The sequence below is a fragment of the Plectropomus leopardus genome, chromosome 9 (genome assembly GCF_008729295.1).
Source record: "Plectropomus leopardus isolate mb chromosome 9, YSFRI_Pleo_2.0, whole genome shotgun sequence".
In the NCBI taxonomy this organism is placed as follows: domain Eukaryota; kingdom Metazoa; phylum Chordata; class Actinopteri; order Perciformes; family Serranidae; genus Plectropomus; species Plectropomus leopardus.
In genome coordinates, this window is record NC_056471.1 from 8,752,608 (window position 1) to 8,765,018 (window position 12,411).

The 12,411-nt window shown below is 40.5% G+C and overlaps 1 protein-coding gene across 1 annotated transcript in view; it reads left to right on the forward strand.

Moving 5' to 3' along the window:
* Positions 1-10,169, forward strand: part of LOC121948333 (calcium uptake protein 3, mitochondrial-like) — a 25,265-nt gene extending 15,096 nt beyond the window's left edge. The window contains exons 9-15 of the mRNA XM_042493707.1: positions 909-1,004; positions 1,450-1,538; positions 1,752-1,923; positions 4,831-4,939; positions 6,414-6,571; positions 7,157-7,225; positions 9,066-10,169. Of these exons, the coding sequence (XP_042349641.1) occupies positions 909-1,004; positions 1,450-1,538; positions 1,752-1,923; positions 4,831-4,939; positions 6,414-6,571; positions 7,157-7,225 (693 nt within the window). The 3' untranslated portion in view covers positions 9,066-10,169. The remainder of the gene's footprint in view (positions 1-908; positions 1,005-1,449; positions 1,539-1,751; positions 1,924-4,830; positions 4,940-6,413; positions 6,572-7,156; positions 7,226-9,065) is intronic.
* The last annotated feature ends 2,242 nt before the right edge of the window (positions 10,170-12,411 follow it).

The following is a 12,411-nucleotide window of genomic DNA, read 5'->3' on the forward strand; positions in this document are numbered from 1 at the left end:
AATTCTCATTGCCTTACTTGATTGCATTGGTTAGGTTTGGGCAAGAGATGTGAGATTGGTTAGTGTTAGGGTAAGAATGTCAGGATAGGCCATTCAGAGGCAGAGTAGCTTTTGCTATCATGTGCCTGGTCAACGCAAACTAACATATCAGCAGCAGCTAACGTCTGACACCGACAAATTCACACCGACACTGAAACGGCTTGACTCTTTTGTTAAACCTGTTGGAAAACATCGGTCATGTGATATTAATAGTGGCAACTTCTGAGGCTGAAAAACAAATCCAATGCAGAAGTGCCAAACAACTGCAGGTCATCAAATGGCCACTTGAGACTGTCACAAAAAACAGAGTAAATCCCCAAATAGACCCTCATGATAAAATGCCCAACATTACAGCAGAAATAAACATGTTTACAGTCTGGTACAAAAACAGGTTTGGTCTCTATAGCTATTTTCAACATCATAACAACTATGCTTGGGTCAATTTTGTCATTACTCACCTTATTATGTCCATTATTTATGCAGTTTTTTGGGGGTGTCAGGACCTTCAATGTCCCTAGCATAGAGCTCACATTCCTGCAACAGTAGCCTTTGTTATGACAAACCGAGAGAGAGCAACAGCGGGGCAAGCAGGCACTAAGTGAAGCAATGCACTATGCACAGCTCCACTATTTAATCAGATTTTACCCATCTTCTAAAAATAAACAAAAAAGGATAGGCATGTTCAACCCCCTCAACTTGTTCGGTTTATTATTGGTTAATAAACTAAATGTCGGCTATTGGTCACAAAAACAAATTAATTAGCATCCCTAGTGTCCATGTTTTTCTGTCCATCCTACCTTCTCTGATCGTATTAACATGTGCCAGATGTATTTTGTCCTCTAACAGCTGTGCTTTGACTGCTGCCACAGGTTCTTAAAAAAGACAGTCAGCATGTGGAGGCCCGGGGCATGTGGGATGTTCTCAGACGTGGCACGAGTCAAGTTCTGTTTTCTGATCTCACTGAGGTAGCCATGTCCTGATTACTTTGGTTATACAGTAAAACTGCTCACCAGGTTCTGACTGTCCCTATTGTAGGTTTCATGTTCACAAGCACAGTGGAACAACTTCTTGACTTAAAGGTCCTCTAATGTTTCCTCTGTAGCATGTTAAATCAGTCTGTTGCATGTGTGTGTTTGTTATCGTGCAGAAATGAGAAATGCTGGCCTGCTGTTTGGTTTCAGGCACAGTGAGCAATTAACCATTAACTCGATAACAGAATCTGGGTATGACTATTAACTAACATCTACTTAAAGCTTTCAGCATGGTCACAGATGTCATTGTTAATGTTTACCTGCCGTTACCATGATACACTGAGATTTTGTGCAAATTTACTCAATGTTTGGCTAAATCTTTGCTGCTCATAATCTCTTAATTTTTATGATAATAAAGTAATGACTTTCCTTCTGACAGCATGTGGATGAAAAGATTCAGACAACGCTGCTGGTGCATTTCTTTGGGAGAAAAGGCAAAGCCGAGTTGAAATTTGAAGATTTTTACCAGTGAGTTAAAAAAACATTCTTCTGCTCTGTAATAAATCATAACGTCCTTGAGAAAATGATTATCTCACAGTGTAATATGGCCATTAATCATTTCCATACCTCCAGCAGCTAAAACCTTTAGTGGTTATATTTATGACTGCGTTAAGTGTTCCTTTGTGCATGTGAGTTTCTGGTGGTGGCATTTCCTGTCAGCGGTCCGTCTCGCTCCTCCAGGTTCATGGACAACCTGCAGACAGAGATGCTTGAGATAGAGTTCCTCTCCTTTTCCAAAGGCCTGCCCACCATCAGCGAGGAAGACTTTGCTCGGATCCTTCTCCGTTACACCAACTTGGACGACGTCAGCGAGTATTTGGAGAACGTGCGCCACTGCATCCCGGACGAAAAGGTGAGCCTCTTTTTTTGTCCTCTAGATTTGTCATCACATCATAGTTACCTCTGACAGCTCCCATAACTCATCTTATAGTTAACGGGTAGACATAATAACAGTAATGCCTCACAACATGATGTAATCCGATACAACATAAACACTGGAGATCAAAAAACTTCAATCACAAACGCTGCTGGACTATCCCTTCATGGTACCCCTCATCATCATCTAACATGCTAAATAAGGCTGTCCTTCTTTACTGAACACATTGGTTTAAAGCAAAATTTAGAAATACAATTTGTAACTTTAGGAATTATGCATTGGAGCTAATGGGCGGTCAACAGTTTATGCGTCTGCCCAGTGTAGCATCTTCATAATAGTTCAGGTTGCCGTAGATCGGAGATGAACTTGCTGTTAACTACGCATATTGCATGATGGCTGCCACATGTCCCCTGTGTGGTTTGGCGTGTTGGCTGTGTGTGTGTCCTCTAAAATTAACGTGGCGTGGATACAAAATGCATACGTATATAAACAGTAGAAGCAGTGTAGAACCGGAGCAGACATGCAAAAGTATTGGTGGTGCTTTTCATCATCCATCTTTCGCATTGGCAGCAAGAGAAACATGTACTCCACATTGTCCCCACAGGCTTGATTTAAAGGCCTTATGTACCACCGATGTTGTTGCTGCTGTCCCCTTCTCTGCCTTGATCTCAGCATTAACCTGATGTAACCTCCTCATGTGTCACCATGTCTGTTGTTTACATCCCACACAATCGGTAGTTGTATACGGTCTGAGCTCTCTCGTGTGTCTTTTACAGGTATCCTCCAGTAACTATGTCATGTATAGGCAAGTATATGTACAAAAATGCTCATAAAGCAGCAGGGTGCAGCGGAGTGCAGCCGGATGCATCTGCGAACGCAAGGTGAAACAGCGAGTATATCTCTGGCCTTATACAGTCAGTGGGATATAGGTATGTGTACAGGCATGATGGTACACCAACATTGTGACATCAGGACTCCAGGAAATCTTTGCACCTGTCAAAGAAAGTCCTAGTTACAATAACACATTGGCATATTACATGTTTGTTTCTGTGCAGCGTAAAGGGGACCTATTACGCCTTTTCTTATTTTCTGTCATTTGTATAATCTTACATTGTCAGCTGCTTGTATCAAACGTGACTAAAGTTTCAAATAATGAGGTAAATGTACGTAAAAGTGAGCAAAAACCTCACACTGTTTTTAATACTGTTTCCGGTGTTATTTTCTAACTTTGAGACAAGCTGACGTCAGCTTGAGTCGGACTTTTCTAGGCTCATTATGCACTGCTACATGTAGCTACATGCTAACATCAGGGAAACATGTAATCTTGGTTGCAAATGCTGTTAATTTCTCCCTGATTTTGGATCACTGCGAAGATTTTGTTAAGAAGCTTTTATTGGTGATTTTTCAAAGTAGAAAGTGCCACTATACACCATCACAGTCATTCCCCCTAACTGCAATGATGTTCAGGTGCAGAGACCCCGAGCTGGCGGCCAAGAGCACAAATACAGAGGACCCGAAAATGCTGACCAAAAAAATAAATAAAATCAGACTGGGATTACCTGGGTGAATACAGGTATACTCAGGCAGACAGTATGAGCACAGTGAAGGATTTTTGGTCATCAAAGTATGCAAACATGTTCTAGTAGAAACCCAAAATGCAAATATGAACCTAAAAATTAGCAAAATACGATGAATAATTATTGTGTGTTAGAGGTGCTTTTAGAGAAGTAGGCAAGAGCTGCCCTTGTTTCTAGTCTGTATTCTATGCTAAACTAACCTAATACAGACATGAGAGTGGTAGCAACCTTTTTTTTTTTTTTTATAAAAATGGCAAAGAAAATGAAGAAGTGTTTTCCCGAAAATGTTATACTATTTATTGAACTGAATCAATTAGTTTTTTGCAGACTTTGAAGCAACAAAAAAGACACGACAATGCACAATTCACACAAACTGCAGCAGTTTGGCTTAAACGTCGATAAATGCTTAAACAGAACTAATTCATTGTTCTGTCATAGAGACGCTGACAGGTTAGATTAACAGCAGACATTTAATGTATTTATAGAGTTGCACTCTGTTATTTTGTGTGATATTGGGAGTATTTTATTCTTCCGTTTTTGTGGCACCCCCCTGTGAATTAGGTGTTGACTGAGGCATCCTCATTTTAGCTTTAATGTGTTTTTCCTCTTGGCACACTGAAAAGAACCCGCAGCTCCTCAGACGCCTCGAGTAGCTTGTTGCTAGATCTCCATTGACGATCAAGTGGGTCTCATCGTTAGGCTAAGAGATATTTTATGGCCCTCGCCTTGTTAAAACAGCAAAGCGTCACAGATTAGTCATTACTCCATTTGTTAGGCTGTTGTGTGTTGCCTGCTTGGCGGGGCCCCGGGCGAGAGAAGGAGCTAGTAGCTGCGGGACGGTCGAGTGGAGATCAATAGGCTCAGTGTTTGAGTCATCAGCCAGGCCTGAGATGTTTGGGGATTCATCACTTTTGTTGTTTTTGTTTATTCAAGTATCAGGTTAATCTGCCTTAGAAAAGTCTGCAAACGTCCTGACCTCTTCCCAAAAAGCTACAATCCTCCCCCCGCTGCTGACAGCTCAGCGTGTCCATACTGCGCAGGGAAAATCCAGCAATGTATACTTTGTCTGTTTGGGTGTGTTATCTATCTGATGGCTTCAAGGTCCCACACACACACTAAAGGATTCCCCCGCAGGATGAAAGGGAGCAGATTATGTGTTGTGTGAATTGTAGCACTATCCTTTGCGAAGTGTCGACACATGCAGCCATTTGCTTTATGTGGCACTTTATGATTTCTCGTGTTGCGTTTCACAAGCTTTATGTTTCATACATAAAGGTGTAGCTTCATTGTTATCATCTCCTTGCAGGGAATCACCTTTGAGGAGTTCAGGTCCTTCTTCCAGTTCCTTAACAACCTTGAGGATTTTACCATCGCCATGCAAATGTACAACTTCGCCAACCGCTCTGTTGGTCAAGGTAATGTCTCACAGTTTTAGTTACATACTGTGGTATAACACTAAAAGGGACAGTTCGCAGTAAAAAACAACCTCTACCTATAATGCTATGTATTAACTGAGACTGTTTTGGGGTGAGTTGAAGTGTTTCAGATATCGGCCGTAGAGACGTCTGACTTCTCTCCTGTATAATGGAACTAGATGGCACTCGGTTTGTGGTGCTCAAAGCGTCAAAAAAAAAGAATTAGAAAAATTCAAAAGCAATGTCTCCTTTCAGAAATCATGACCTGGTTACTCAAGATCATCCACCGACCTTTGTTGTGAGCAGTTTCATGTAGGAACTATTTTCTTTCGACTGAACTACACCCACCAACCGTTTCACTGCATAGAAGAAGGTGTGTATCTAATCATGGATGAAAGGCTCTTCATACATCAGTTTGTGTGATATCTAATGGATAAGAGGCACATGAATGGCATCATGTTGGTTAGGTTTAGGAAAGAAACATGGTCGACAGTCGGGGTTGATGACCTTGGTCTAACATGGTCTCTGACACTGGTCTCATGGGGGAAAGTCCTGTGTTGACCAATCCACCACCCCAACCTGCGTCCTTCCTCAGACTTTTGCTCATCATACTGCTTACTTTTCTCCCATCAGCACATTGGCCATGTTATTGCAGCCTTCCTTTTGTATAGATTATACACAAATTACTGGCTCATGGTTACATGAGTTGTATATGAATTCTTGTGCTTTACTTTTCATAGGAATTTGTGCAAAAAGTGCTTGAGAACAGCACGGCTTGTGATGGTACAAGATGTAAACATTAATTTCTTTCTCCTCGGCTGAGCTGTGACGTTAGTGAGTTGAGGAGTGCTAGGTGAGCTAGCAGGAGCTGCAGGCTTACTTCTGTGCAGTGGTTCGGTTGGTGAGTGTAGTTTGATTGGAAGAAAAAAGTTCCGACATGAAACTGCCCACAACAAGATCTGTTGATTATCTTGAGTAAATTGGTCATGATTTCTGGTAAGAGACATCGTTGGTGAGTTTTTCAAATTAATTTCTTTTTTGATGCTTTGAGCACCACAAGCTGAGTGCCATCTAGTTCCATTATATTGAAGAGAAGGCAGACATCTCTACGCCTGACATCTCCAACACTCTGCAACTCACACCAAAACAATCCAGATTGATAAATAGCACTACAGGTAAGAAGACAAATATGTATTTTTGATTCATAATCAAAAAATCACTTATAATCAATGGATAGTGATAGTTTTGTTATTTTTCCTGTAATTGATTTGAGTCTATCAATTGAGGAAAAAAACTCTCAGATGGCATAAAATCTTTATGATGTTGAAGCAAAACTACTTGAAAACAAAACAATTTGTTTAAATGTCCCTTATAGGGATAGCAATGCTAATATTGGTGGCAAATGCATCTGTAGTAGAGTCTTCTTCCCTCTTATGTGCCGATTTATTACCGATCGCCTGCTTCTCTCTCTCAGAGGAGTTTGCCCGTGCTGTGTACGTGGCTACGGGCATCAAGCTGACCCGCCACCTCGTCAACACTGTCTTCAAGATCTTCGATGAGGATCATGACGGTAAACTCAGCCACAAGGAGTTCATTGGCGTCATGAAGGACCGTCTGCACCGTGGTGACGGGGTGAGAGAAAAGAAGTCATTTAGATGCCACCTATCTCTCTTTTCTGACTCTGAAGGTGACACGGGTGTCTGGACGTCCACAGCAGCACTAACAGATGGGAAAGATACAAGCATTGTCAGCTACTTCTTAATGTGTAATTGGTCAGCGCAGGCACCACAAAGAGCTCACAGATGGACACATGGATGCAAAGTCATGTCAGATTTAACAGTGGGAAGGACAACAAGGCAAATATGGGCTGATGCTGAGCACAGGACAGCATGTTTATTTTCACAACACAGTACTTTAACACAATTAGCCCTACTTAAGCAACTATTAGTACAAACACACAGCCTTCCCTGTTTAATTACAGCTTTAAGTAAGCACTAATCGTTTCTTTAGGTTGAAACTTACTTAAATACCTCCATACCATGATGTCCAAATTACACTCCTGCCACTTTTTATTACTGAAACACATCCCACCGCTTAGCTGGGGATTAGGGATTTTTGTGAAATTATACTGCCATCTAGTGAAACATCAGGAAACTGAACTTCTAAAAGTATTGCCCTCTCTTTCTCTCTCTCACACACACACACACTCATTCACAGGGCGTCAGAGTGGAGGAGAAGTTCACCTCTTTTAAGTCCTGCATGAAGAAGGAGCTCTCCGGCAAATAGGTAATGTCTTTTCTCACACTGTCAGCGCTCTTTGTTAAACGGGACAACAATAAAAATATACTTGCAGTGCTTAATATGAGGTTGAAAAATGCACCCATGATTATTTTAAACTGCTCCCTAACAGCGTTTCCCAGGCACACTATCCCAGTACATAGTCAGTCTTTTCAGATGTATTTTTGAGGCCCACACTCTGCTTGCCCGAGGCATCGGGTTACACTGTAATATTAACGCCTGATCAACTGCCACCAGATACCAGCTTAAGTCTGCATACATGAGCAGTGAGCAGTGCAGTTTAAAGCCGTGTAAATGTTTCAGAGGAAATGCAGCTCTTGGGAGAGGGCTTGATCTGGATGTTTTTGCAAACAGTGTCCCAATATCAGCACTGTCTCTTTTGAGAATATTGAGATAAAAGAGAAATGTTGCTTCATTATTGATGATTATTTTGATCAAGATGAAAGCACAGGGAACAGTTAATATTTTACTTGAGTAAAGCATTTATGTTTTCTGACATGAGTGCAACCTTCTCAGCAGGAATGGGGATTTTGTGAGTATGCTTATTCACTTTACTGCCAAGAGGTGAAGGAGAAGATCAATACTTTTACATCTGCCTGTTATCAGCCAGCAGCACGTTATCTTAGCTTAGCACTAACACTGGGAACAGGGGGAAACAGCAAGCCTGGCTCTGCCCAGGGCAACAAAATCCACCTGCCAGCACCTCTGAAGCTCACTAATTAACACATTATATCTTTTTGTTTTATCTGTCCAAAAACCTAAATGTAAAAATGAAAAACTGTGGTTTAATGCATCGTGAATAGGATATTATGTTCTTTGTGGTTATTATCTTCTTTAAGCGCATTTAACTACTAAACTGTTTGCTTAAAGGCACAGTGTGTAACATTTAGTGGCATCCAGCAGTAAGGATTACAGATTTAAACCAGCTGAAACTTCTCCCCTGTGCCAACCGTAAACTCCGGTTAGATTTCCTGCAGTGTTCATAGTTTTTACTGGGAGCTGATTTATCTGCAGAGGTCTCTTCCTCTTCGAAACAAACTGACCACACTGATTAAAACCAGTAAAAACACTGAATAAAGCAGTGTCACGTAGAAAAATCTGTGTTTTTCGGATGCTGTTCGGCACTTAATGGAGGGGCTGCCAATTATGGTGGCTGACCTGAAAACCTGAACGGCCCTCTCGAGCCAGTGTTTGGTTTTTCTGCTCGGGGCTGCTGTAGAAACATGGCGATCTCCCTGGATGAGGACCCGCTCCCTACGTAGATATAAACGGCTCATTCCAAGGTAATAAAAACACAACAATACTTATTTTCAGGTGCTTATAAACTAAGGAAATACATACTTATTACATTATAAACCATTTCTGCTAATGTATCCCGCTAAATCATACACACTGAGCCTTTAACTTTTGGCATAAGATGCCACAGTAACTCGTATTTTCCTACCATCTGTGGTAATTGTTTTACTGTATTATTTTCTACTAAAAAACATCATTATTGTAATTATTCAATTAAAGTAAATGAGTTAAATTTGTAGATATCCGGGAGATGTATTGCTGGTTTCTGCCTGTATGCTGGAGATTCACAGCCGTGGTCACTGCAGAGGACCCAGATCTGTTTCTGCATACTTGCAAAACTCCTGCAGCACTCCATGTTTGATTAAGAGGTGTAAGAGTTTTTGTTTCTCTGTAGTCTAATAATCATGAGGAAACTGATTGTATTGCTGTTGTAAACGTGATACTGATGATTAATAATGGCAGCACAGTGTTTACATTTACGAATTGTCTCACTGGACTTGTAATTATCGTTCTCTCTCTGGTTTCTCACCAGGTGAAAATCCCATCATCAGTGCATGTCTTAACTGGATGAGCTGGGCCTCTTCTGTGCTCTCTACCAGGACCGAAGGGTTAATGCATGCTGCAGCGTCTTATTGCACTATGTTAGAAGTTTGAAAATAAACAGGATGTGGCAGAAACAGGACGTGGTCAGCCTAATGGGAAGCAAACAAGAATGACCCATTATGAACATAAATCCACTTAATGCTGTGCTGCAAGACTCTAAATTGGAGCGGCCAGTTTGCGTAACTGCTTTTGCCTGCTTAGAACTATTTATTGCTTCATCTACCTGTAAATATGTGTGTCGGTTCAAGATGCAGTTTTTATTTATCCCGCGCTGTCTTATTGCTGCTCTGCCAGTGTGTATTGTTCAGTTTGACTCTCCTTTTGTCCCGAGCCGGATTCTGCACGGAGGCGGCATTGCTTACATACTTTGTCCTTCTGTCAGCCCCCTGCACAGATCAGCTTAGGACAGCACCTCCCCTCCTTCCTGTCCTCCTCCTCCTCTCTCCCTGAGCGCTGCAGCTAAAATCCTCCAGGATCCCCAGAGCCACTAGGCCTGAACAAACTCACCCGGTCTGTGGCTTTTTCACTGTTTAACTACAGGCAGCTAACAGTGTTAATCATTTCTCGGTTAGTAAAGACAAGTGCTATTTTCACGCCACTGGCAGGGATGACCTATATATAAATAAATATGCAAAATACTGAAGCCATATGTTTGTTCCACTCTTGGGACCGTCAGCTTAAATTCATTTTGGAGCAATACATTAGAATCCCTTTAAACTCTATAAGGAAGAGTTTATCTGCTGCTTTATAGAAATACTCTACTTGTGCTACTGCACAGTCCTGACTGAGGAATTCTTAATGGCTTTTTGTTTCCTGATGTCATGTTTGCTTTGGGTGGAGCTATGTACTGACAAAAAAGACTGGCTGTTAAATGTTACATGCTTTTATATAACCAGAATGTGTATTTATTTCAGACAACTTTCTGTTTTCACTTCAGATGTTGGGATTAGTTAGACTACCTCTTGAAAACTTTTACCCACATGTCATTCTTTCAGGCCTTGACTGTTACACTGGTGCATTTATAATGACATGGTACAATAAATATCATAGAAAATATTTGGATTCTTGTTTATTTTGTGCTCCCGGCCTTCTTCTCTCTCTCTCTCTCTCTCTCTCTCTCTCTCACACACAAACACAAACACAAACATGCCAAGTCAGCTCATAAAGTGTTCACACCGTCCTCACCAGACAAACGGCTGTTCACCTCTTTTCTTTGCAGCTACAGCGGACTGATGGCAGGATTACAGAAGAATAAATGAGCTGTTTTATTGTCAACCTGAAGGCAAATCATTAATAGTATTAATCATCAGGAACCTGAGGCTGCGTGAGTGTACGAGACTCTAATCAGGGCCTTTTCTTTTATCTTTAAATGATTAATTCGGCTGAGTAATATTTTGCTGTCTCACACTCTAATCCTGAACTTCTTGGAATTGGATCCTTTAAACACGCTGTAAAGGATCACTGCGATATAGAGATGAGTTTCATGTTCATTCAGTCACTCTCGGCCTCTAAATTCTTTCATGATTGTTAAAATCATATTTATCTAAATGATTGAGCAGAACATTTTGTTATTAGCTAATAGAAAACCAATGACATTATGATTTTTCTGTCTTGACACCATCTGCCTGTGACCATCAAACTTTTCAACTCCTCTGTCAGTGTCACACACTCGGAGTTAATACACTGACCCTTGGCCTTAAGTCAGCCGGGAGCACTTAGAATTCAAGAATTTATTTATTATTTTTTCATCTCTGCATTATTAACTCAACAGTCCCGTACTTATGGGCAACACTTTTTAATGATACAGTAATTGGTGTAAAAATAAAACTGTGGCAATACTCTGTGTGATTATTCAATTTTGCAGTGTTTTTTCAAAAATCCTAATTCATTCACACTATGCTTTAATAGATATTTAACATATGCACATATTTAACAGATTTTCTATTTTTCTAATTATACATATATATTGCATTGTACTCTGTAGCCTGATACACATATTTTTACATTTCTAAAACTTCACATAGGCTGCCAGTGTTATACATTGTAGCATAATGCATATATTTTAATATACTGCCTATTTTCATACTTCTCATCTCTACTTTGTCTTTATTCACTAAGCTATATATCAGAGCAACTTGCATATCACAGTTTCTCCCTAGGATCAATGAATGTAATTATGATATCTGATCAGATTTTCTGCTATTACAATATTAAAATCATCTATTGTTTTCGTCCGACTGCTGCATAAAACATCACCGACGCAATGATGTGAATTTTTCCTGTTAGTTGCGTGAAAGGAAAATGAAAGGCAACACTTGTGCTTATCAGATCCACACAATGCTATTGATTTTCCTACAGATATCTCATCCCTTACTTCTGCGGTGTGAGAAAGTAAGGGTACTATGTCCCAGTTCTAGTTTGTTTGTTTTGATAAAAGTTTCGCTTTCTCCTCAGTGTGAGCGATGCAGGTCAAATGAACAAAAATAACCGCCGATGGGGGGTCCACAGAGCTACTACAGCAGTGTATCATTGTATTTTTATAATGGTTTAGGGACTTAGAAGAGACAGATTAAAGAAATAAAAAACTATCAAAACTGATGCAGCAGAGGCCTGTATCTCTACTTTGTCCCAGTTAAGATAAAAATTGAGAGACAATGGATCCTACAATTCCTATAATACCACTCAATAGCAAAATTTATTAGACCCTCCTTGCCTGGGTTAGAGTTACATTTTTTTTAAAATGTTCCCAGATACTCATAAAGATCAATAAATGCTTATTTTTATATATATTTCAGCTAAACACACTTTTAAAACTGGTGATTAGGGGTCGATTGTTGGTTGATGTTGCTCAGTAGTTTTTGAGACTAGTTCAGTTTTGTTACTGAGCCATCTGTCCTCACTGTAAGACTGAGATGTGCATATTGTTGTGCATATTGTTAGTGCGCTGCAGCGTGCCAGCCACCCACAAAATTGGCAACAGGTTGAAAAATCATAGCTTATTTTTTTTCTCAAATTCAAACAGCATTTATGAGAATATTTTAAAGCCCGTTTCAATCTGAAAGCGAATGTAAATCTGTGAAACGTGAAACAGTTGGTGTGCAGTTTTGCAGGTGGGCTCACAGGATGTGTTGTGCTGCAGGATTGCAGAGAATTGTGCAGGTGCAGTTGGGCTGGAAGCAGCAGAAGCAGGTGGATGTTGCAGGCCTCCTCCTACATTGTCACACAATATGTGAACAACACCTCCGGCTCAAGAAAACAGTATTATAGCATAAAAA